The 24,504-nt window shown below is 51.2% G+C and overlaps 1 protein-coding gene across 1 annotated transcript in view; it reads right to left on the reverse strand.

Annotated features, from left to right (window-relative positions):
* Positions 1–8,340: 8,340 nt before the first annotated feature.
* The window catches only part of SRP68 (signal recognition particle 68), a 26,879-nt gene continuing 10,715 nt past the window's right edge, over positions 8,341–24,504 (reverse strand). Inside the window, exons 9-16 of the mRNA XM_011361980.2 lie at positions 18,817–18,915; positions 16,490–16,554; positions 13,624–13,780; positions 12,877–12,971; positions 11,731–11,860; positions 10,071–10,146; positions 9,607–9,659; positions 8,341–9,171 (exon numbers count right to left, since the gene is read on the reverse strand). Coding sequence (XP_011360282.1) covers positions 8,944–9,171; positions 9,607–9,659; positions 10,071–10,146; positions 11,731–11,860; positions 12,877–12,971; positions 13,624–13,780; positions 16,490–16,554; positions 18,817–18,915 — 903 coding nt within the window. The 3' untranslated portion in view covers positions 8,341–8,943. The remainder of the gene's footprint in view (positions 9,172–9,606; positions 9,660–10,070; positions 10,147–11,730; positions 11,861–12,876; positions 12,972–13,623; positions 13,781–16,489; positions 16,555–18,816; positions 18,916–24,504) is intronic.

Here is a 24,504-nt window from a genome sequence, read left to right on the forward strand (position 1 = left end):
GAAGCTGAGGGTCCTCATCCCTGAGCCCCCTGTCCCGAGGCCCGGCCTTCTGGGAGAGCTGCTCCCACTCGGAGGAGCACACTCCACCCTGGGCAGGGCTCAGAAGCCCCAGGGAGGGACAGGTCACTCCAGTGAGAGTCTTAAGTGCCGTCTTTCCCGTCTGCCCAGAAGCCCAGCCTCGCTGTCCTTGCCTTTCTCCTTGATCTCTATCGGGATGATGGGCTTTCCATCTCCATTCTCACTGCCATACCTGGACCCAGGGGAGCTGCTGCCCCCATTCTGCAGAGGGGACTGGTAGCCAGTGAGCTGGAAGAAGGCGGGCCAAGGCCCTGTGCAGACCGTGGGGCTGTGGGGAGCTAGGCTGGGCCCTGCGGAGCTGGGTGAATGAGGGAGTCTCTGGGTAGGTCCAGGGCCCGGGGCCCTTCCCCTTTCCCCATGGCACCCCCTCCACACACCCACTTGGTAAAAGAATCACCCCAACTCTGTGACAAAACTCTCAAGGCCCAAGGTGAGAGCTGCAAGGTGAGAGCTGCAGCTCAGCCCCACCTCCCGGCTTCTCCGGGCTCAGGCCTTCTGCCCACCCTGCTAAGCCCCCAGCTGCAGCCCCCAAAGAGGGCTCAAGGGTCACTGCAGCCCAAGTGGGACCTAGAGGGCAGAGCCCCAGAACCAGACTCGGCACTCCAGCCACCCAGCCTCCCAGCTCAGGCCCCTGAACGGCTTGTCTCCAGCAGAGTGGCCTCGACTCACGACCCTCAGCCCCCACCCCACCCCCGCCCCAACTCCGGAGAAGGTGGGGAGCCCGAGGCCATCTCTGGCCTTCCACCAGGGCTGGAGCTCTACCTGGGCTGGGGAGAGAGTCCACTCCCAGGCCCTTTGGTCTTGGACACTAGGTACCAGCATGGGGCTGGCCCTGGGCTCCGGGCTGCACCTTCAGGTGGCTGGAGCACCTGGTTCTGCACCGCCCGCCCCAGCCCCCTCCAATGCCCTGCTCACCGGCTGTGCTTGCTGGGGGAGCCTTTGGGGGAGCCCTTGACTGGGGAGCCCTTGGGGGACCCCTTCCCCTGGGTGCCTTTGCTCAGCCCCTTGAACATGGTCGTAAAGGCAGGTGCTGGCTCAGGCTGGGCTCGGCGGGCGGCGGGCGGTGGCGTGCGTCCTCACTGGTGACTTGGCTGGGCTCTGGCGAGGTGGGGCCGCTGGGCACCAGGAGGGAAAGCAGCTTCTGGGAGGCCCCTCCCTGCAGGTGAGGCCGGGGCTGCTGCGCATGCACCCACACTCGCCCACACTCACGCCCGCTCCTGCACAACCAGTTTGGGAGGAAAGAGCACGGCCCAGAGGGCGGGGCGCCTGAGCCCGCTGGACTCCCAGAGAAGGTTTGGACCTGTCACACCCACAGGCCCAGGGGGAGCTTGCAGTGATCACACCCAGGTGGGGAAACAGCCGGGCCCAGGAGAACAGGGCTCCAGACAGAAGGACAGACACACGCAGGCATGCGCAGACTCAGGGACAGAGGCCCGGCCTCAGAGCCTGGGCTTGGGTTAATAAACAGCCAGCACAGCTGTAGGGCTGTCAGGGTTACCCCCACCCGCAGCTCTGCACCCCGCGTCCTACCAGCCGGGGTGGGCGGAGGGCCCGGGCCTTTGCTCACCACCAGGCATCCAGGTCTCTGCATCACGTTCTCCTCCAACGTGATAGGGAAGCCAGTGGCACTCACCCCAGACTCACCCTGGGGCTATCCCTCAAGGCCCCCCACTTTAGCCTTCAGGTGCTGCTGAGCCCGGGGTCTGGCTGAGCCCCGGAGAACCCACTGTACTTGGGTTTTCCTCACTCCATTCCCTGAAAGTGGCCTGGGGTCTTTCCCCACATTCAGTGCCGAGAAGGTCATCTTGGTAGCTGCTTTCTCGTGTGGTAGCTCCGAGGGTCTTCGAGGAGGGAGTGGGTGCCCCCCATTTCCAGGCACTCGTTTCACAGGCCCGGCTCAAGAAGGCCCTTCTACAGATATGAAGTTGTTCCCTGGAGGGTTTGGGGGAACAGGAGGCGGGATGCAGTCAAGCTGGGTACGGAGCGCTGGGACATCCTGGCAGGCCTCGCCGAGGACAAAAAACACCCAGGGCGAAGGATCCCAGCAGACTGGAGACAAGGGACCAAGGCCCGTGATCGGTCACCAGCGAGACAGAAAAGGCCTGAGTCCCTTTTGGCTGCATCTCATGGACAAGCCACTGAACTTGGCCCTGGAGAGGGGACACGGGAGTACCATCCTGGAGGGGGAGGGGCTGACAGTGGCAGCAGGAAGGAGGCCTGGACAGAAATGGAGTGATCTCCATCCTTCTCCCTCCCGGCTGATGAAAGCCTGGGCCCAGGGGCCGCTCGGCCTCCGTCCCAGCCCCCTCTCCACTTTACTCCGAGGTGACAATCTTCTTCTAACCAGCAGTAGCACGTCTGCAATCAACAGTTCTCAGAAAGGGGCCATTTGTTGAAATGATTGCAGGGTCCAGAGCCAGGCCTAACCTCGGGCCTCTCATCCCAAACTCGAGTCAGCACATTTCCTTATCTTTGAGATTAGGCAACACCCAGGAGACAGGAGAGGCAGCCCTGGCCCACTGCCCCGCCTCCCCGAGGACTCCAAGACCTTTGCCGGGGCTGGTGCTCATTGGAGGCGCGGGCCTGAAGGAGAAAAGATGTCTAGACTCCAGCTCCAGGATGGGAGCAGCCAGAAGAGGCCCCGCTGGGCAGGGGAGAGGCCGGAGAGGCCGGCAGGTGGTGAAAGGCAGCCAGGCTGAGATGTGGAACACTTGATCTTTGCCTCCTGTCTGCTGCCCTCCTGGAAATGAGTGCCACAGGGGCCCCTCACACGCCAAGATTAAGGCTAACTGGTTCACTGCAAGAAAAACAGGAGCCGCGTTCTTGGCGTGACTGTCTAATGCCAAGTCAAACCAGACCCCAACTCCCCAGATGGGCCAACCTGCAGGGGGCAGGAAGAGCCAGCCAGGTCTCAGGTTCTCCTCACTCACCGCGGGAAGCTCCTACTCTGATGGCAGTGACCGACTGGGCCGCCAAGAGACAAAGAAAGAAAGATGTAGGGTTTTACATAGGTGAGAAAAAAAGGTTGCTCACTGTGAAGGTCGGGATGGGACCGACAGTTTCCGTGGAGGCCTGTGCTGTGCCACGCACAGGTGTGGGCCTCACGTGATTCCTGAGCGCTCGATATCTATCTGGTCCAAATTGAGATGTGCTGTACGTGTAAACTGCACACCTGATTTCAAAGATTTAGTATGAAAAAAGGATGTAAAGTATCTCCATGTTTTATATTGACTACAAGTCAAAATATATTGCGTTAAATGAAATGTATTTTTAAAAATTCACTTCGCTTGTTGCCTTTTACTTTTTTAAATGTGGCTACTAGAAAATTTTAAATTGCAGATGCAGCTTGCATCTGTGGCTCATGTTATAATTGTCAGATAGGTCTGGCCTGAAGCTGAAGAGGGGCTCCGACCTTCAGCCTTCCTAGGCCCTGCCCCTGCCACGTCCCCTCCTTTTGAACCAGGCAGGAGGCCTGCAACCTGGCTTCTGTCGGCTCCAAGGCCTTCCCTTTGCCTGGCGCTTGCTTCCTCTGTGAACTGAGAAGTTTGCAATCAACTGATCCCAAGTCTCCCTCCAGCACTGTGCCAGCTATGACTTGAAGTGGCAGCGTACTCACATCCCCTTTCCTGGAGCTTCCAGCAAGGTGATGTGGGCCACTCACAGCTCATGGGGCCCAAGGCCAGGGCAGGAGGGCTGATCAAGGCTGAAAGCAGCACAGCCCCCAGGTCCGAGGCTGCCATGCACACATGCACACAGCTAGGTGACAGGATGACGACCTGAATAGTGTGCCGGTGCTTAAGCTGCCCATACGCTCTCCTGCAGCTTACCCGGCTCTGCAGGGAAAGCCATTCTCTTTGCCGAAGCAGATGGTGGCGACTGCCCACTTGGCCCTGGGAGCCACCAGCTGCCAGGCTGCCACGTGCTCCCTGATCAAGACGAGCTTTGCCATCTCAGGAAATTGCCCTCTGTTTATACAAAAGCTCTGCCACCAGACTCTTGGAGCCAAGGTGGCTGACGATCTCTCTTGCCTTACACTTTCTTGGCCTGCAGAGGAACAAAGGTGCCTCCGCCAGCTGGGACGAGGGGACAAAGGCTGGTGAGCAGGGAAATTAGGGGATGAGCCTCCTGTCCGAAGGTGCCGGAGAAGGTAGAGACCACAGCCCAAGGAGACCATAGGGCGGTCTGGAAGAAGCTGTCTGGGCTACAAGTCTGCCCAGCAGGACTGACATGAAGAAATGCTGCAGGCTGGCCTGGAGGGAAGCAGGTGACCGTGGCTCACCCAGCTAGAGCAGGAGCAGGAAAAGGTGCTGGCTATTCCTCTTGAGCCTTTTACAGGGAGTCCAGAGGAAGCAACTCAAACCAACCCTGCCTGTGTTGAGAGTAGGGGTCCCCATACTAGATCGCAAGACAGAAGGGACCTCAGGAGTTCTTAAGTCCCAAGGGCAAAGGCAAGGCCGCCTTGAGTACCTGTCCCTCTCTAGCAATGATTCACTTTCTCTAGCCTTGGGCAACTGTGGTGGCCTCGGTCCACCTGTAGGACCCGTGCTGGTGTTATAGCCCACACCTCCGGGTCACAGCAGCAGACCGTGGCACAAGCCATCCCCGCATGTCAGAAGTCTGCGGCCAGGCCAGCCCACGCTTACTCAGCGACGGCTGGGCCTCCAGGCCTCCTAACCTGCCCGAGGGCTCTGAGCCTCTCTGCCACCTTGAAGCCTTAACAGCTAGGCCTGGGGACCTGCAGCCCTATCGGAGAAGTTCAGGTCTGATGGAGGCGGCTCACTAATGTCCCTGCAAGGGCGACAGCCGGCACGGCAGCTAGTTACACCGGCTGCACTACAGCAGCGGAGGTGAAGCTGCACTGAGCCCTGGCCACAGTCTGAAAAGAGAAAGGGTTATAAGATGAACACACAAAATAAAGAGTAAATCTCCGTAGCCGAGGGGCTGGCCTAATTAGTCTTCATTGCCAGGACACGGGAAAGTGCACTAGAGCGGCTTATCACACTCAGCCTGCTGCCCTAATGATGTCGCCGAGACCCAGCAGCACGCGGCTCTGGGATGTGAGCAAGGCGGGGGGCAAGGCAGGGGCCTGCTTAGAGATGGGAGAAGGCCTCCAGCGACAGAAAGGTGTCCTCGACTCACAGCTGTCGGCCCCACCAGCTAGGGGCGCAGCAGCCCACACTCGCCGGATCCCGGGCACCTCCCCGCTGTCAGGCCGCAGTGAGGGAGAGACTTCTACAGGTCCAGTCCTCTCTGGGCGGAGCGCTGCCCCAGGGCCCAGGCCCCAGGCCAGCCAGGGAAGGGCTCCGACGCCAGTGGGCCCTGTGGGCCACAGGGAGGCAGAAGCGAGGTCCCAATGCCAGCTCCCACGGTGGGGAGGGGAGGGCACTTGCCCAGGTGAATACCGGCTGGGGATGAAGCGCTCTGCACGTTTTCCTTCTCCAGGAAGAACAGATGTCCCCATCTCACAGGTGATGACCCCTCCGTTACACAGCTGAGACAGAGCTATTACCAGCTTTGGGGCCCCGGTGGCCTGCCTGTCGTCACTACAGTGCCTGACCAAGCTCTCTGAAGCAACCTCAGCCTAACCAAAAGGATGCGGTTCTTTTCTAAGTGGCGAGGGGTCATTCAAGCAGACTGAGCAGGAGGATGCCTCGTGGCCGTTCACAGACGTGATCAAAACCACCAGCTGAGAACAGGGGCCATTCCGACATCATTAAAACCCCCTCGGTGGGGGTGGGGAGGGAGGGAAGCAGTGGGTTTCTAACAGCTGTCACTATTCTGCTCCCAAAGCAAAAACAAAACACACCTTAGATCCTTAGATCACAGTCCCGGAACAGGGACTATATTTTAATTTCTACCAACCAGCAGCACAGCTAGCTCAGCTTGTGCGGCTCTTGCTGTGCCAGACAGCGTTGGAAAGGTGGACCCCCACAGCTGGGGGCCCCGCTGGCACCCGCGCCCTTGCGCACCCACACGCAGCATCTCTAACATCCAACAGACCAGCAGGCTGGATTTGTCCAGTTGTTGTTGTCAGGATGCAGGCAGGTTGCAATTCATCTTTGCTTTGGAACATCGATAAATTTTACAGCTAAATCTGGTTTCCATCTCCTCTGTAGCAACAACTGTCTTTAAAAAAAAATTAGAACCGACACGCATTTTTGCTATCTTTGGACATTTCCCTAGCCCTTTGAAGCTTCCAAGCTTTTTAAGACGGCAGACGGCCCCGTGCTGTTTAGAAGTCTGTGAGCAATGAGCCGTGCGTGTAATGAATGATGCCGCGTGAAAAGCCAGCGTTGCACAGCAGTGACGGTGAACAGGCCCCAGACCCAGCTTCCTCTGCTAGAGGGGCTGAGGCCGTCGCCTCGGCTTCGGGAGGAACGGTCGACGATGGTCCAGGGCCGCTGTGGGTGGAGGGGCGCACGACCAACCCAGGGCGTCGCCTCACGGCCAGGGTGAAAGACTCAGGTTGCCACCAAGTGAGGGAGCTGGAACCGAGCGCGGCAGTGTTTCACGTCAGACAGGGAATCCAAGAATCTCACTCGGTTTAACGTAAAAGCGGAGACAGCGCATCAAAACGAGGCATGAGAAAGGAAGAGAAAACAGCAGGCTGGGCGCGAAGGGCCTTCTAGGCCGCTGCCTCACGCTTTTCTCCTCAACAGAACCAACAGGGTTGATGACAGGCAAACTTGGCCAAACTGTGTCTTTCCAATCTGATGGTGGGCATCGTCGCCGGTACCTGAAGCCAACTTTTCACCTCTACTGTTTCTGCATTTCAAGCCCGTCACCACCCGACGAGAAAATAAAACCACTAACTCGGCAGCTCACAAGCACGTGTTATAAACAGACTGAGCTGAGATTCTTCCCCTCTACTCTGCGTCTGGGGTGACAGAAGACTCGTAGGGTCAAAACCTGGGGACAGGACCACAGCCCACCTCGGTGGGGGAAGGGCTGCGTGAGCCCAGGCAGCAGGACAGAGCCCCCGAAGACAACAGGTTCCCACACCCGTCCCTTCCACCTGGAGACCTCGGTGCACCTCCCGCTCTCTGGGGAGGCAGGGCCGTTGGGCTGGGCAGCTCCACGTTGAACCCCTTGGCCCAGGGCTTGACCCAGAACCTGTTCCCAGGAGGCCAGAGCCACTCCCTGGGCCTGAGGACATGGCAGGATCCTGCTTCTGGAGCTCTGGCCCCCAGGACACAGCCTGTTTGATGTCTAGGGACCCTATGTGAAGAAATGTGAGAGCCAGACCTCAGGCCTGCCAGCTCTGTCCCCTTACGTAAACATGTCATTAGACCAGACATGTCTTGTCATAGCCTCGCTGGTGGACAACGGCCACTACGAGTCAGAGCGGCCAGCAGGGACACCAGGAGAAAGGGAACTGCTATGTGGCCATGGGAAAGGAACAGCTTAGGCGAGTGTGATCGGAATGATTAATGCCGGCACACCGAGAACGGGAGGGGCTGGAAGGGCCCGGAGCAAGGCAAAGGGACATCTTCCCAGAAGACAGGACAGGAGATGGATACCCCAAATCGTGTGGCAGAGACTATGACATTTTCGATTTTAAAAAATTTCACTTTCTGAGACTCTGACCCAAAGCAAAACCTCGGGGAGGAGAGGTCACATCTCTGAACAGCAGCTAAGTGCTTGAGGACATTCAGCTCTAACGAAGTCTGTTCTGTCTGTCTCCCGCCTCATCTAACTCCAGGCAATCCCTTCCTGCAATTCACTAGCCAGACAAGAGGCACCATGGTGCCCACAATGGGGACCCATCTTGAGATAATGTTCTCAGATCCTTAACCGGCCCACCTCCTCTTCATGCTGCTCTAGTCGGCTCCACGCCCGAGCTACACCTCGGCCAGCACTTCCCGTGGGGGATTCTCTTTCCTGTGGGGTGAGTTTCCACTTCCAAAGGGATTCAGAGGTTTCGGGTCCATCTCCTGTTAAGTCACTTTTATTCCTTGCTTCCTTACATTGCTTTGTGACTTATTATTGATGCTATAATAGAAATTAAGAAAGGGTGACTAAGGAAAAAATAGAGGGGTAGAGGTAGGCAAGGAGACTAATTAACATGAAATGGCATCTAAAACTTACAGACTGAGGCCTCTATAGAAACAGCGCCTCTAACACAATCTCATCTGGCATCAGACAGACCCACGGTGCCAGGAAGTCGGGACGCACCAGACCTGACAGGATTGTGCAACGACGTCCCTGAGGAGAGAACTGGGACCGATGCTGAGTGAGGACAAGTAAAAAATGGGCACAGTCTCCAGCATCTTTGCCTTTTAATATAAGATTTGTTTTCATCAATTCTGAGTATAACATATTTCTTCTAAAAATAGAGCTCTTTGCTTGTTCTGAAACTTCTGAACTTTCACTTGGCAGTGAACGGGGGAGGCTGACTGTCGTTCTGGGGGGACGTTGCCAGTGTTTCCTAGTCACGAACAAACTTTCCAAAGGGTCCCGGATGCTCACGGCGAGGAGGAGTGTGTTTTAAGTCCACAGCACTGAAGAAACGCAGCAAAGCTTTCCGAGCGCTCGCGGTGCCTGGAGTGGACCTCCTCCCCGAACACGTTACGGACCAGAGGTAAACAATCACAGCTCGCACGGGCCCAGATGGCAGCGGCCCTCCTCCGGGAGGTATGGACAGAGGGACCCCGCACACATCCACCAGAAGACAACAGGGTGCCCTCCTGGCACACCGGTTAAGAACGTGAGCGCACACACAGAGACACAGGAACGCAGGGCCGAGGATGTTACACTCCCGCCCTGGGCCAACGCAGACCTGGATTTAATATCACAGACTTGCTAGAGTTTTCTCACAATACAGACCGAGTCAGAATTACCCCCTGCCCCCAAGGAAGAGCGTGGTTAGCTCCTGAATCCAAAGATGCCCTTGATGTACCCAGTGAGCCCACTCTTGGTCTTCTGCTCCAACTTGTCCTCGAGGGGTGGGAAAGCCACGTGGTTGAGCGCCAGGTCAAAGAACAAAGGCTTGCAAGGGATGGGCTGGAATCCCGGAGGGAAGTGCACGAGGTTGGCCTGCTTAGTGACGAGGGAAGGGTCCAGGCAGAAGGTCTCAAACCGCTCAACCAGGGGCTGGAAGTCAAATCACAGGGTATTAACCAGACTAACAGTGGAACATTTGCTACATGCGCGGTGCCCAGTCAGGGCCTGCACGAGCCATTCCACTCGATCCCCACAAATCTCTTATGACGGGTACCCCCAGGTTATAGCTGAGAGTCACTAAAAGTTAGAGGTTAAGGAAGGCATGGGCTGGGATTGGGGTATAGGCCTGCCAAACATCCAAGGCAGAACCCCTCGCCGGGGCTGCTGCTCTGCACAGCACCAGGTCCCTGGGCTTGTGTTTGGGACCACTGGATGGCGCCTAGCGCACCTCACGCAGGCAGCTTTCACGGGTCTGAGTAGAAGAAGGGAGGGAAGTAGGGTGTTTCCTTAGAATTAAGGGTCTCCGGGTGTACTGTGAGTACACATTCCTGGTGTGTTATTCCTCAAAAGCCACAGCCCACTTACCTTATTCTCCTTGACTTGAGAGGAAGTCTCTGTTTGGTAGGAGTCACTTGCATCTGAAAGTTTCACAGGAAATCAGTAAGGAAAGGGACTTAGCACACTCGTCACAAATGACATCTAGCGCACATGTGGGCTCTAAATCCCTAAAGCAGAAAGGGCCGACCTGTGGGTGAGTGGGTCCTCCCCGTCCCGGGCCTACCCGCTGCGAAGCCACACAGAGCGACAGACAATAAGTCCCGGAGCCAGCCTGGCTGCGGGGAAGACACGAGTAGGGAGAAGGAACACTGTAATAGTGTCTCTAAATTCCTTTACGCAACTGGATGTGTTAATGTGGCAGAAGCGTTGGAGGGAAAAATAAAACTCGTACGGATTAACCGGAACAACCCCTTTCAACCTGAAGAGAGGAGCGTGGGTGGGAGAGAGGAGGAACAGCAGTGAGGGGACATCTGGGGACGCAGGTGGCTCACCCAGGATCGCCGCCGCCTGCAGAGAGCACTTTTCTGACCTCACTTGCGTGATAAGCTCTTGCACGTCAGGCAGGTCCTATAACGATTTGAAAAATGTACTCACGAGACCGGGGTCAGAGAAGCCCACCGAACTAACCAGAGTTAAGCGATCCCACTGATATTTTCATGGGATTTTAGGCTTTTTAAATGGCTCTATAAAACAAACAAACAAACAAAAAAAACTAGCTTGCTTCAAATGGGAATAGGTAAGCCATGGCTTAAGCAATAATGCCTGGATAAAACACGAATATTAATAAATTTATCATACACTAATTACATTCTGTGCCAAGTACTGTTCTGAGCAGTTTACATAATTGCTAATTCCACCTTCCTGATGATCCTGAGGTAGTCTGTACCCACTTTCACAGATGAAACTGAAGAACAGGTCAAATAATGTGCCAGTGGCTCCCCCAGGGGCTGTGGAGCTGGGACTCGGACCCAGGCCGCTGGCTCAAGTGCGAGGCCATTCTCTTGCTTCACCTCTCGCGTGGCAAAATTCAGAGTGACCCGAGGTCTGCTTGTGGCTGAACCCTCACGCCTCTATCCCCCCGCACTCCCCAAACCTGCTGGCACATGAGGCAGAACGGGCATCTGTGACGCGTCTTTCTTCTCCTGAGAAACCACTGCACTGGTTTCCTCCACACCCTGGCGACACCCCACTGGGATGCTGCCGCCACCCTGGTCACCCCTCCCTCTGCCCACACCCTCTGCTCCTTCCTCTCGCTCTGCCTTTGCACTTGTACACGGGCTCCTGCAGGCAGGTCTGTGGCTGTGTCAAAACCACCAGAGCACTGAAGACCCTCCAGCCTCACCCTCTAAATGGCCAGAGTCCTAGGAGCAGCAGCCCTCACACACCGGCTACAGCTATGTAAGGAACGGTACCATTATAAACCTCGGTTCACTTTTCTAAACAGCCTCCACTCGTTAAATAGACACGGATTCTTGGACCAGCCAGCGCTTTAAGAATCTCTGCGTTGTCGCAGCAGGCCGTAAGCTTAAAAGACTAGCTGTCACTTGATAACAAAATAAACCAAACCAACCCAGTCCTTTAGTAAAGATCAGCAGGCAAGCTCTGACGTGCACCCGAATTGCCTGGGGGTCCTGCTAACGTGCCGATTTTGACTCAGTAGGCCTGGGGTGGGCCTGAGAGTCTGCATTTCTAGCAAGTGCCCAAATGCCGCTGCCACTAGTCCAGGCACACTGTGCAGAAAGGCTTCATCTCTGGTTCCCGATTCGGCTGCATATTGGAATCGATGAGGGGCTTTAAAAACCCCCCGTGCTCATCCTGGAGCCCACATCAATAAGAACCAGAATCTCTGGGGATGGGACCCAGACATCCGCCTTTTAAAAATCTTCCCAGGTGACTCCAACCTGCAGCCAAGTCTGAAAACAGCACTGCAGGTTTATTCAAGCAGAAGACCGCTGTCCTTCCCAGCGCTCACATCCTCCTCAGGCCTGGAATGCGGCTCGGAGTTCCACAGCCTGCAGCTCTTGGCACTTGAGGACATACCACGTCCCATGGCTGGCCCGGCAGGACCAGCTTGGGAAGCGGCAGCCCCTATGGAGTCTCACTGCACAGCACCCCCCGCCCCCCAGAAACCAGGAGAAACCCATGACTCACTTTCAGGCTATTCTTGAAGGCCCCAGCATCAGAATTCACTTCATTTGCATATTTTAGGACTCTGTCATACAGGACGAGGGCTTCGCTCCACTTCTTCACCAACACGTAGGACTGAGCAATGAAAAAACACCTGACGGAGAAGGGGAAAGAGCCAGAGCAGTCTAAAGCAGCAATGACCCAAGCGCGAGACGTTCCCTGACGTTGAGGCTAAACTTTAAATTGGGAAATGGGGTTCTTAACCGCAGGATCACTGCACAGGACACCCCGACATTCTCAAGGCCCTAGCCAGGCTAATCAGCGGACTCCCCCTGCAGTCACAGCTGACAGCACAGGTCCAGCGCTGACCCACTGTCTTTCACTCACTGGCTGGTTCTGCACGGAAGGGGCAATTCCCAAAGGCACACGGAGGAGGCTGGGGACAGGCAGGGAGGAGGCTGGGGACAGGCAGGGAGGAGGGATGTCGCCTGGCTCAGCCATAAACCCTGCCCGGCACCACCCACATATCCGCGTCACAACCGTTCAGCTCTGCCCGTCTCTCTCTCAAAACCCAAACCCAAGAAATCTTCTCCTAATGGAAATCAGTCTACTGGGATCAATGGAGCCTGGGGGCTGCTGGCCCGACGGGATGGAAGGGTCCATGAGAGCTGGGAGGGACAACTCGGGTGCAGATGGGGCACCCTGGGGAGTCAGAGTGCTGGGGTGTGAAGGCTAGAAAGGGAGGTGCAGTTACACACACGGCTCCACTCTGCCATTCTGCCCACACCCCATCCTGCTACACAGCTCACCCTCCAAGCTACAAACATGAGCCGTTTAAAAGTTGCTTTAGCTTTCCTCAAACTCAGGTTCTGCTAATAACAACTTTTCCAACACTTGTCCATTTTCCACTGGGAAGGAGAGCAGGGCAGAGACATTTATCGTGAGTGCTCTCCTGGTCCCCTAACCTACTCAAGAGCAAACAAGGGACACTGGAAACCCGCAGCACAACCCGAGACTTCCAGAGATCACGTGGGCTGACTGTTCTCTGATGATGGGCAAGGTAACCGGCTGACAGCCAGCGACTTAATCCTCTGGGGGATGGACATGTTCCCAAGGCTTACAGGACACTGGGCGGCAGAGGAGAGCCCCACCCGCCCCATGAGACCATACCTGTAAGCCTTGAACACCAGGGTCTTGAGGCCTATCTCTTTCTGGAAGGCTCTGTCCTCCTCTAAGCCAGGAAGCTGGAGCAATTCCACCAGATTCTGCACAAAATATGCAAAAAGAAAACTCATGAAGGGAGGGCCACAGACTGAGTTTCTGAAAGAAGATCCTGCAGGGACAGACAAGGGTGGAAAGAGCGAGCCTGGGCTTGAAACAGTGGGGAAGAGTCAGTGACAAGTGACTTGGCAACAGCCACGCCTGGTGTCGCCTCCATCCTCCTCTGTGGTACTGGAAGCCTACTTGTCCTTCCTGACTCAGCTCACAGCTCACCTCCTCGGGGCAGCTCAGCCAGAGGACACCTCTCCAGTTCTGCATGTTTATTTCGGGGTGGCCGCTCGTCTGGCACCCACGCAGACCCGGGTCTGTGTGCACGGGTCTCATACCTTGCTCACTGGCAGACTCCCAGTGGGCCGAGACAGTGTGGCCTTGGTCTCAGGATGCCCATGCACACGGGAGTATCCCATGCAGGCAAAGCGCTCAAAGCAAACCTGTGGGCCCACCCGTCTGCACGGTGACACGCCTGAGCCCTGGGGACACAGACTGCTGAAGTGGTCCAAGGGCAAAGCCTCTTGCCTTTGACTAAGACGCTGACAGCTTCTGGCTGCCACGACCCTCCCGCTACGCAATGCTGAGTCGCTGTGTGTCCAACACGTGTCAGGCCTGGCCCCCGCTCCCGCAGTCCTTGGGGGTCACCTGCAGGATGATGTCGTAGAGCCGGATGAGGTCCTGCGGCCGGGGGGAGCGTTTGCTGTCGTCTTCCGGCTGCTGCTGCAGAAGGGCCCTCTGCAGACCTTTGGCCATGTTCTCGTTCCGCCTGATCGCCGTCGACAGCTTGATGTAGGTCAGGTAGCTGGAACGTAGCAAACGCCGGCTCAGGCTATGCTCAGGGGAGCCGAGAAGAGCGCCGGTGCACGAGTAAAGACCGGCCTAGGGGAAGCGTGGCGGTGAGGGTGGCTCACATGGCAGAGCCATTTAGTCTGGTCCTCAAGCTCAAGGGGCCCTCCATTCTGGCTGCTGTTCAGTGACAAATTTGCAGGGGACCAGCATGAGACCTTACGACAAAATCTGATTTTAGCCTGAATTGCAGCCTCTGTTTCTGAGAACCACAGAGCTGCTGAGTGCAGAGAATCCTGAAGACGAGCCCCGGACGGTGAGCCAGGTCCTGGAGCAAGGCCCAGAGGACTGGCTGGCCCGCAGCGTAAGGACAGTGTGCTCGCGCCGCAGCTGCTCCCACGCACAGGACGACCGTCTCTTCTGAGAAAGTAGTGAAGGACGGTCTCTTTGGATGGTTATGCATGTTAAACGTGCACATACTGGAGACTACGCGTGGTGCCCGCTATTGTACTGTACCACCAGGCGAGTCTGTTTAACATCTGGAGATAAAACAGGGTAACTACTTAAAAGTCTGTTTGAGTGCTTAGGCCTCTAGATCCCTATCCTCCTCCGGCAGAGACGGGTGGCATCCTGGCGAAGGATACGATAGAGGCCTGGGGATGGGGGCGCAGGAACGGCCGAGGTCAGGGCCTCAGGAATGAACCAGGGGCTTAAAGGACTGTCAGGCTCCGCGTGCTGACCTCCTGGCCTTCTCCTTCCACTCGGCCTCCAGAACAAGCGCAGCCTAGTGTATCCTGGGGGTCTGACCACCCCAAGAAAAACTCCGGGTCACTAGACATTTAAGGAAAAACTCTAACAAGACAGAAGCGGCCAAAACTGAGAGGGGAAAAAAAGCAACTTGGAAGAACCAGACTTTGCAGGGAGAGGAAAGCTTCAGAAAACTATTATTAATAACCCCAGAGAGATAAGAGAAGTCTTTATGATCATGACATTAGAATGAGATGCTGCATTTTTCAAATAATATGCGAAGAACACAAATAAACTCTTAGAAATGAAAATGGCATCGGAAATGAGAAAGCCCGCGTAAGAGCTGGATGGGAGAGAGAAAAGGGTCAGGGCGGAGAGCGGAGCAGGCGGGAGGGGGCTGCTGTGGAAAGTAGCACAAAATGCCTAAATCCAAAACATCAACTGGCAACACACGTGTCATTTAGGGACATGAAGGTAAATAATGAAAAGTTTGTTAAAAGAATTAAAAGTGGCTGCTGCTGAGAAATGGGAGGAGGTCACGAGGCAGACTTTCTTAAAGCTCTGAAGAATAATCAGACTCTCAAAACAAAGCAGCTATTAGTCACAAGTGGTATAGAGATTTACATGCACCTTTACATTTTGTTGAAATACAAGAGCTACCAATTCCGGATTCGCCAAAGGAGGCCTCGGGATCCTAACTGAAATCCACGATCCTGACATTCGCTAGGTCTGATGGTACAGGACGGACCCAAGGGCAAGTGGGCGCACAGTCTGAAAGTTCTGAGCCTCGCTGATGCTCTCAGGTCTTCTCAGGGCTAGGAAGTTGGGCCAACTCCTGACTGTGTGACTGTGAACCACAGTCACACCCCTTAACTTCCTGGAGCCTATCCTCACAGGGCTGGTGAAATAAGGGACATCTCAGGGCCTTTTCTGCTCAATACTCCATCCGAGTCATTGGGCAATTTGATGTTCACATAATATCAAATTCCCTAAGAATAGAGATTAAGGTAAAGAAAGGAGTTTTTGTGGTTTTCCTTTTACAAAAAGGAAGGGAGCAGGAAGATGGCTAAAAACATTGCCAGGTTCACTAAAAAGTTACAAGCAGTGACTAAAAAATTAAAATTCAAGGTCACATGGAGGAGAGAACCCGATGAGAAGTAATTTTCCCAACTGATCTTATTTCTCCTCAAGAAGTTCCCAAAATGTCACTCTTCCTTCCTTCTTTCTTCTGTGAAACAAATGATCCACTCTTTAAAAAACAAATTAAACTCGACGAAGTGATTTAGAAATGTCTGTGAAAGAGCAAAGGGGCAAAAGCAGTCAAGGCATGCCTGAGGAAAACCCCGGTGGGGTGAACCTCTCTACCAGGCACCACGACTTCTTGTAAAAGGCTCGCAGATCACTGTGCTGGTGTACGCGCAGACAAACCTGCAGCGCAGAAGCGTCCAGAACAGAGAAAGAGCAGGCGGGAGGAAACGGGACGCACGACCGACGGAGCTGGCACTGTGGATTCGTGGGGCACGGACGGAACGGTCAGTAAACGGTACTGGAACAACCCATTATCCTCACAGGAAAAGGTGAGGAGCCTGACCTCGCTCAAAAATAAACTTCAGCTGGAACTCAACTCAAGTTTAAATTGAACTTAAATGCTAAAGAGACAACGTAAAACATTCAGAACTCAGAGGAGAACTTCAGGAGCTTGCCAGGGACAGCTTAGCTCTAGAGGACAGGGAATCGACCAAGGCGGGGAGCTTCAAAGCCACTGGTTGTTCTCCAGTTCTCATGTGGTGTAAGAACTTTAAATTATATGTGTTAAAATCCCCAAATGCAGTATGTACACTCTTATGTGATAAAATGTGTACAGACATATTAGTACACTTTAGTACATACATTAAAATATACGCAAACATTACACGTGCTCTTGTTCCAATGATATATTTCAGAACGTTTAAAAAAGCAAAATATTCACAACACTTACCTGTGCAGGTACTGAAGATTAGACACCTTCCCCGACTCTCCCTCGAGGGTGTAATCTCTCTGCTTCTGCACAGTGAAAAAGGTAAAGATAAAATAGCTGACTCTGCCCTTGGCTCCAACAGCCTCGCCCAGCAGCGCCCTGGAAGGGGTACCCAGCCAGCAAAGATCTACTGGACGAATTCTAGAATGACAGGGTCGCTCGGCTGTCACTGGCACCCAAAAACTGGACTGAGTAAGAAAGTTCAGAGTGACGGCCAGTAAGGCCTCCTGGCCACTGCTCCTGTTCCCAGTGGCCAGGCCCAAAGCACAAACAGCGCGAACAGTCCGCGGAGCCACTCTGGGGTCTGTGCTTCAGACCCAAGCTGCACCCTTCCGCTGTCAGCTCCTGCCTTCTGTGGTTGGCTGAACAATAGCCCCCAAAGACGTCCACATCAAAGCTCTGAAACCTGTGAAGCTGTCCTCATACACGGTAAGAGACCCTGCAAATGTGGCAAAGCTAAGGGTCTTTGGTTTAGCCTAGATTATCCGATAGGCTAATCGCAGGCTCCTCAGAAGAGGGAGACAGGAGAGTCAGAGACAGAGGCTGAAGCAGAGCTCCGAGAGAAGAGAAGAAGGTATGCTGCTGGCTGTGAAGATGGAGGAAGGGGCCATGAGCCAAGAAATGTAGGTGGCTTCTAGAAGCCAGAAAATGCATTCTCTGGAACACAAGCAGTGACTTCCTCCCAGGCTCCCCTTGAGCTTCCAAAAGGAATGCAGTCCTGGGAACCCATTAGACTTCCAACTGCCAGAACTGTTAATAAGTTTGTGTTAAAGCCACTAAGTCTGTTGTAATGTTACAGAAGCAACAGGAAACTAATACACCCCCGTATCACCACATTCTGTGAGGTGTCCCCCCAACTGCTATGCATTCGAGGTGAGTGATGGAGACTGGGGCTCTGCATGTACCTGCTAAGTGGGTGAAGGGAACTCTAACATACAAAGGCAACTTAATGGGAAAAGGCAACAGGTGACTACAGCCTAACAAATATTTATTGAACATTTTATACCCAAGGTACTATGGCAGATGCTGAAGAAAACATATTGTTGCTTTTAAGGTGCTTATAATCTTGAAAATATAACAAAAAAGTAAACATAAAACAATACACAAAATGTTAAGACAATTCTTAACCACCAAACAAAAATTTTGGCTGCAAGTATGAGTTATTTAGAAAATGGAGAGATCTCTGTGGGGGAGGATGGGTAGTCGGTTTCTCAGGGATGGTGAGCGGTGAGCTGCTGGACCTTGCAAAACAGGTAAGGTATGGGCTGGTGACAAGGGAGAGAAAGGGTAAGCCAGGTGTGAGGGCAAGGAGAACGGTGTGAGGAATGCACGGAGTGAGAAAGGCACATCAAGACGGTGAGGACAACAGCTCGAGGCGGAGGACTCAGGAGAGCAAGTGCAGAGCTGGGAACGGAGGCGGGACGCAGACGGGGAAGGCCAGTACGCCAGCTCAAGGAGTCTGAACTGTATCTGCTAGACCAGTGGTCTCTAAAGTGGGCTGCACATAACCCAGAGCGTGAGTGTACAGAGAAAACCAGAACTTCTATTTATGTTAACCTCATTTCTAAAAACTTTATTTTAATGCATTTTATATATCACAAATCAGCTGAGTAATAAGGTACATAATTTACAAATAAACACATCAGAGGTAAATGTTCAGTTTCATTTATGGGGGTGCATTATCACAGAAGTTTGGAGGCCACTGCTCTAGACCCAGAGGAATCACTGGGCTTTTCATAATCAGACAGTGCGATGAGATCTAGCAAGATTCAATCTGTGCTCCAGGAGAAATGAACCAAGACCAAGGTTAGGACAAGCCAGCAGGAGGCTGTGAATGAGTCCAGGCATCAAGTAAAAGGCTAACTAATGATAACAGGAGGCGTGGACAAGCGGCGAGAGAAATGACAAAGGGAGAACAGAGTGGTGAAGGAAAGAAAGAGGCAAAAATGGTTCTGAGGCTTTCAAGCCCAAATGCCTAAGTGAATCACGGTGATTTTATTAGAAAAAGGGAGCCCTGAAGGAGTGTACCAGGAGGTATGAAATTTCAGACCAAAGGCTTAACAGGTAACATGGGAAACCATTTGGAAAAACAAGACAGAGAGAAGAGAATTTCTCAACCTGATGGAGCCCAGAGGCTTTCGTTGTTTGTTAGCCAATCACCACACCTAAAAATAACAATGGCTAAGAGTGAATGCACTCGGACCACGGGGATCCCACCCGGGAATGACACACACAGACCCAGGACCTCAGCCCAGAGCAAGAGCTGGCGGCTGAGCTGATGGTCCTACCTGATCGGGCTTGAGCTCCTCCCGCACGGCCTGGATGGCGTCCCGACACTCGCTGAGCACAGACTCAAACAGACGCTCCTTGGTTTCTTCACTCTCAGCCTAAACACAGGCAGAATGCAGTAAAAACTTCTTCAGAGCAAGCTGCAGTATTCTGATGGGAGAAAGGCCTAACGGTGCGTTGATTCCCCCCATTATAATTCACCCAACCGACCAAAACATGCCCCGAATCAGATCATTTCCATCGTTACTATTCTCCACCAGGTAAGATTTTCCTTGTAGTCTTATTCATTATTTGTATAGAAATGGGAATTTTCTATGTGTGCGAATAAAGTGAACATACTGAAAAAATGTCTGTATAACTGTCTAAAACTGTCAGGTAATTGATGCTTCAAAATTTTCCCTATCAGAGAACTACCTACTGTTTTCCTCCGAAGCCTCTACCTGTGCTCAGGACCTGCCCCGGCACCCTTAGAGGGGCCTCGCAGACTGGATCTGGGGCGCTGCTACCCCACGCCAAAGCACAGCTCCCCAGAAGCTTCTTTTCCTTTTTCCCTCTGGAACAAACTGTCTTAAATCCTACTGTATGCCAGCGAATCACCCTACAAACGTGCCCCGATAGACTTGGAGCTACAAGGACCACCTCTGATCAATGCCCAATCAGAAATACGTTCTCCTAAATATCATCCCAGGTTCTCTTCACCACAGACATCCTGCACTCAGATATTCTGCATGGCTCCGCTGAGAACATATTTAGGGCAGACAAGGTTGACGAGCACTCAGTGACAGCCTTTGCACAAGCACAGGGCGTCGCCCTCGGCGGGCCAGCTGGGATAAAGGAAAGGTGACTCATTAACTGACTACCTGCCATACCACGTTATCCTAAAGAATCTGACTGCACAGGTGGGCATGGACAAAAGGCAGAAAGGAGATGGACCTGAGTTACCGGCAGGCTCGCTGTGACATTTATTACACCTGACTCTCCACAGAAACCAATATCCAACCTGATCTCTTGACACTCAACTGACCCCTGAGAAAGTCCAAAGGCAAACCCAGTACTGCCCACTCCTTTCAGAGACGGCCGGTAGAGGTTTAAAGAAAAACTTTTTTTCTCTTAAGAACTCTTATGTTTTTCCTAGTTTTCAGTGTGGGAAAAAAAAACTTTGTGAATTACACAATGTAAATCAAACATGCTTTTCTATTTATAAGTCACTTGACTTTCTTTTTCCCTAACTTAGGAACAAATCAGGGACACAGTCATTCTACAAGTCTACAAAGGCAAACATGGCCACCATCAGCTCCGTGAAACCTCGAGCAGCGCGGCCCAGTGGAGCGTTCTGTGATGACAGAAACGCTCTCTACCTGCACTGCCTAGAGCGGCCATGAGCTCCATGTGGCTCCCGAGCACTTGGAAATTCTAATTAATTTAACTTTAGCCATGTGTTCAAGTGGCTACTATACTGGACAGTGTGGCTCTAGAGAAACACACTTCACGCAAGACACTGTTAAGCACCTCGAGTTAGCAAGATCCTTCATAATCGCTTACGCAAACTTGCCGGCCAATTTCTCAAAGTACAAATCGCGCGGGACGGGGCAGCCATTTCGGTTTCACAACTGGAATAAGACGCGTGAAAACGCTTGGCACCAACCGTGCACACACACGTCGTGAGCAGGCAGGATGAGCTCCCGCGCTAGGTGATACCGCGCAGCACCCTCTGTAACTCTGTAACTCCTGTAAGGACAATGGAACAAGAGGTGGGATGCCCCAGCACCGACTCGCAGGCCTCCCAAGTCTGCCCCCCACGTCGCCAACAGGGAAAGCGCCTCCAACCCAAGCAGCAAGATCCCCACCTAAGAACTGTAGTTTCTATAAAAGTTCAAACATCCCAGGATGTGGGCTTAGGCCACATCTCAAGGCTGACGGGGTACAGAGAACAATCAGCTGCTGCATGTCCCGAGGTCGAGACCCCCGGCTATGAAAAACAGAGATTCCAGATTGTTTTCGCTTGTCTGCAAAAACTGTTGGAAGACGGTGGTGTGACTAAGGAGACAAACAAGGCGAGTCTGACCACATTCTCCACCACACCCAGAGGAGGACCAGGCGATGTGAACCGAGCCTCGCCCAGCCCGCTGAGGTCTAGAAAAACACATGCAGAAACCTGGTAACTGGTAAAGGGGCATACAAGCCTCGCTTCTTAAGAACAGATTTTTTTTAAAGCGAGAAGGATAAACGGTCTCCTTTCCACTCAAACATTAAAATATTAACCGTAAGTCGAGGATAAGAATGATCAAACCTCCAGATATTTTTAAACCTGCCCACCCCCTTCCAAAAGAGCTGCAAAAGAACATCCTCACAAAGCAACCAGTGACAATTTAGGGGTGACCAAGTATTAATAAAAGCAAAATAGAAATAAATTATAAAGGAAGACAACGTAAAGACGTGAAGACTGAAAGCTTGCCTGACGAGACTAAGGATTTTGCAACTGGATTTTGGCAGCCGATTCATTCTCAGCTCTAGTCTTTTCAGTCTAATATTTTATCTCCCTGAATTATTTCTTCATTCCATGCTTTTCAGTAAACTGCTGTTTCAATATTGAAAGTCATAAAACCCTTGACAAACAAGCAATAAGCTGGGGCTACCAAATTTTTGCATCCCACCTCCTAGAGGATGACAAATACCCCATAACTGGCAGGGCAGCGACATGAGAAGCCTTGTGTCTCTAAGGCAAAGAAAGCTCCTGGATTCCAGGGCAGAGAACTCAGCACAACAACGGGAACTGGAAAGCTGAGTGAGGCCCACGGTGGAGCGAGCGGGGTCATCTGACAGTGGCACTTGGGGCAAGTGGTTCTTCTTGGAACTAATCTCAAATGGCTGAAGGGTATCTTCCATACTTAATAACCCATGGGTCACTCACTTCAATAGACATTTGACAGCTACAATGCCAGACCTGACTTCTAAGGATTTAAGTAAACTTTAACACTGTACTTATTTTATTTACTAGCTAGATTTGGTATACGTATGATAGGACATTACAGACTAAATTGTTTTGTAGGTTAAAACCCTACGAGGACTCCCTGGAATTCATACATATTTTGTTTGATCGACATCTTTTACTTCTACTGTATAATTTAAAGATCTCTGATACTCAGAAGTAAACCTAATATATTATAAATTCATCAAAAACCAGAAATAATTTATATTTACTGCAACTAGCACATTAACCAGGCACTTAACAGGAGATCTATAGATCCTATAAACATTAAAATGATAAAGTAATATCATAAACTTATGTCGATAAATTCAACAATTTACATAAAACTAATAAATTCCTTTTTAAAATAAAATTCATTCAAACTGACACAAAAAAAACAGAAAATTGAATAGCATTATAAGTTATAAAGGAATTATACTTGCTTAAAACAAGCAAAAACAAATTTTAAAAATCTTCCCACAAATATTATGTTGTACACCTGAAACTGACATATCAAAAAACTTTCCCACAAAGGAAACTCCAGTCCCAATAATTTCACTGGTGAATTATAATAAACATTTAAGGAAAGAAAAATACAGACATTACATAAACAGAGGAGGAACATCTCCAAACTTGTTTTATGAAGTGTGCATAACCCTGAAAGTAAACCTTGAAAGACATTGCAAGAAAAGAAAATTATAGGCCACTATTCCTCATGAAAACAGATACAAAATTCTTTAAGCATTAACAAATCAAATCCAGCAATACATAAAAAGCACAACGTATCGTAACCAAACGGGGTTACCCCAGATATACAGTGTTGGCTTAACACAAAAACTCACCAACGTAACCTATTATGTTAACAGGCTCCGAAGATTCTTCCCTCCTCAGCCTTTTATCTTCCTAGACTGAAAGATCTGAAATTGTCCTCGTACGGTTCCTTCCACTCTTGGTTTCATACACCTTTCAAACCCTCCACTGTATCTTGTGGAAGAACAATGAAAAACCCATACAACATTCCTACTGTATCTGCACATCGCAAGTTTCACTGATACTTTAGGAAAAGCCTTACAATAGGTTTCCTAATGACAAATGTGACCGAGGAGCAGCTATGTTTAGCAGTGAAAGCCTGCAGCAGCGGGGGCAGGAAACCTTGGCTACTGATCCTATCTTCCCCTCAACATAAAATCTTGGCCCCTCTCTCCAGGGACCTGGGTAAACCATGTCCCTGCGTAAACCATGTCCAGTGGGAAGGGCTCTACCCCTTTTGTGCAGAAGCACTTTTAAGTTTTTTAACTTAATAACTGAAACAAAGTAACACAGGGAGGATAATGGGTTTAAATGGATGTTGGAGAGCTTTAGAAAATGTGATTGCAACGCAAAACAGGATCACCTTCATTATTGAGCTTTTATGTTATTCCAAAGAGCTGTTTATTGAAGAACTGTTTTCGTCTTAATAAGGCCTTTAAATACTGCTACAAAACACAGCACATGAGGAAAAACCCCAAACTATCAAATACATTGAGATTCTTTTGCTCTCCTTCTACCTGACTTTTCTGGGCAGGTGCTTAATAATAAACAAAAGCTTTAAAATAAACATCTTTTGCATTAGAGACTGAAAATTCTTAATCTAAATAACTTTATTCAATCAAAAAGAAATCTATATATATTTTTCAATCTACGTGGTATTCTCATTTATTCTACAACAGTAACCCAAAATATGGAAAAATCCACATATAAAGATTCACTGATCACTGTTTACAGTGCTTAAAAACTGTATGAAATGCAAATGCCCAATAATAGATGTGCTTGGATTAAACGGCATTTTCATAAGTACACCTGCCATTCTTTGTGTGTGTTAGAGACAGCTATTAATTGGAACACGTTTAACTGTATCAACACGCACGCTGCAGATGAGGTGAAAACACAGACCTCGCAGCAGTTGTGCTGAGATGACAGACTGTATTTTTTATCTAGTCAAGGTTGGAATAATGTCAGTTTTTTCTTGCCAATATTAACAAAATTCTGGCCATTCTTGAACTGCGTTAGAAGGGGTGGCTATGACCCCGGTATCCAGAAGTCAACCTTTTAACTATACTAAAACTCAAGTTTGAGAGTGATCCTTTTGAAAATAACTGGTTGCCAACGACTATTTGTTTCCATTAAGTTTCTGCTTAGTTAAGTCTCTATCAGGGCCCCAGGACTCTGCCGGTATACTTTATTAAGTGAAATTATATTTAGCTATTTATCAAAGCCAAATAAAATGACCCCGTCATAGGCCTTCCTGTTGAATCTAATAGGATACGTGGAAAAGTTCCAGGAACACGAGCTCTGGATAAAAGGGCTTGGTTTTGAATGTAAGCATTGCCTTCCATCTGGTATATGGCTGTGGGCCAGTTAAACAGTCTCTGAGACCAGTTTCCCACCTGTAAAATGAGTGTCACCCACACTACAGGGTTAAAAAGATAAAAACATAAAAGCAGCGTATCTGAGTGGGACATTAAAGGGGATCATTGCCCTCTTTTGCTCATGTCTGTGGTATCTCTGTCCAGGTGACCACCAGGTATTTAAAAAGTTTTGTGAAATGATATGGAAGAATGTGAAAAATACTTACAAATATGTTAATATAAATAGATTACAAAATCACATCTCGGTATAATAATTCTAACAAGTAAAACATACATAACATCTCACGAATACAAAAAAGACTAAAAGGAAA

This window comes from Pteropus vampyrus, unplaced genomic scaffold (genome assembly GCF_000151845.1).
Source record: "Pteropus vampyrus isolate Shadow unplaced genomic scaffold, Pvam_2.0 Scaffold72, whole genome shotgun sequence".
Lineage (NCBI taxonomy): Eukaryota > Metazoa > Chordata > Mammalia > Chiroptera > Pteropodidae > Pteropus > Pteropus vampyrus.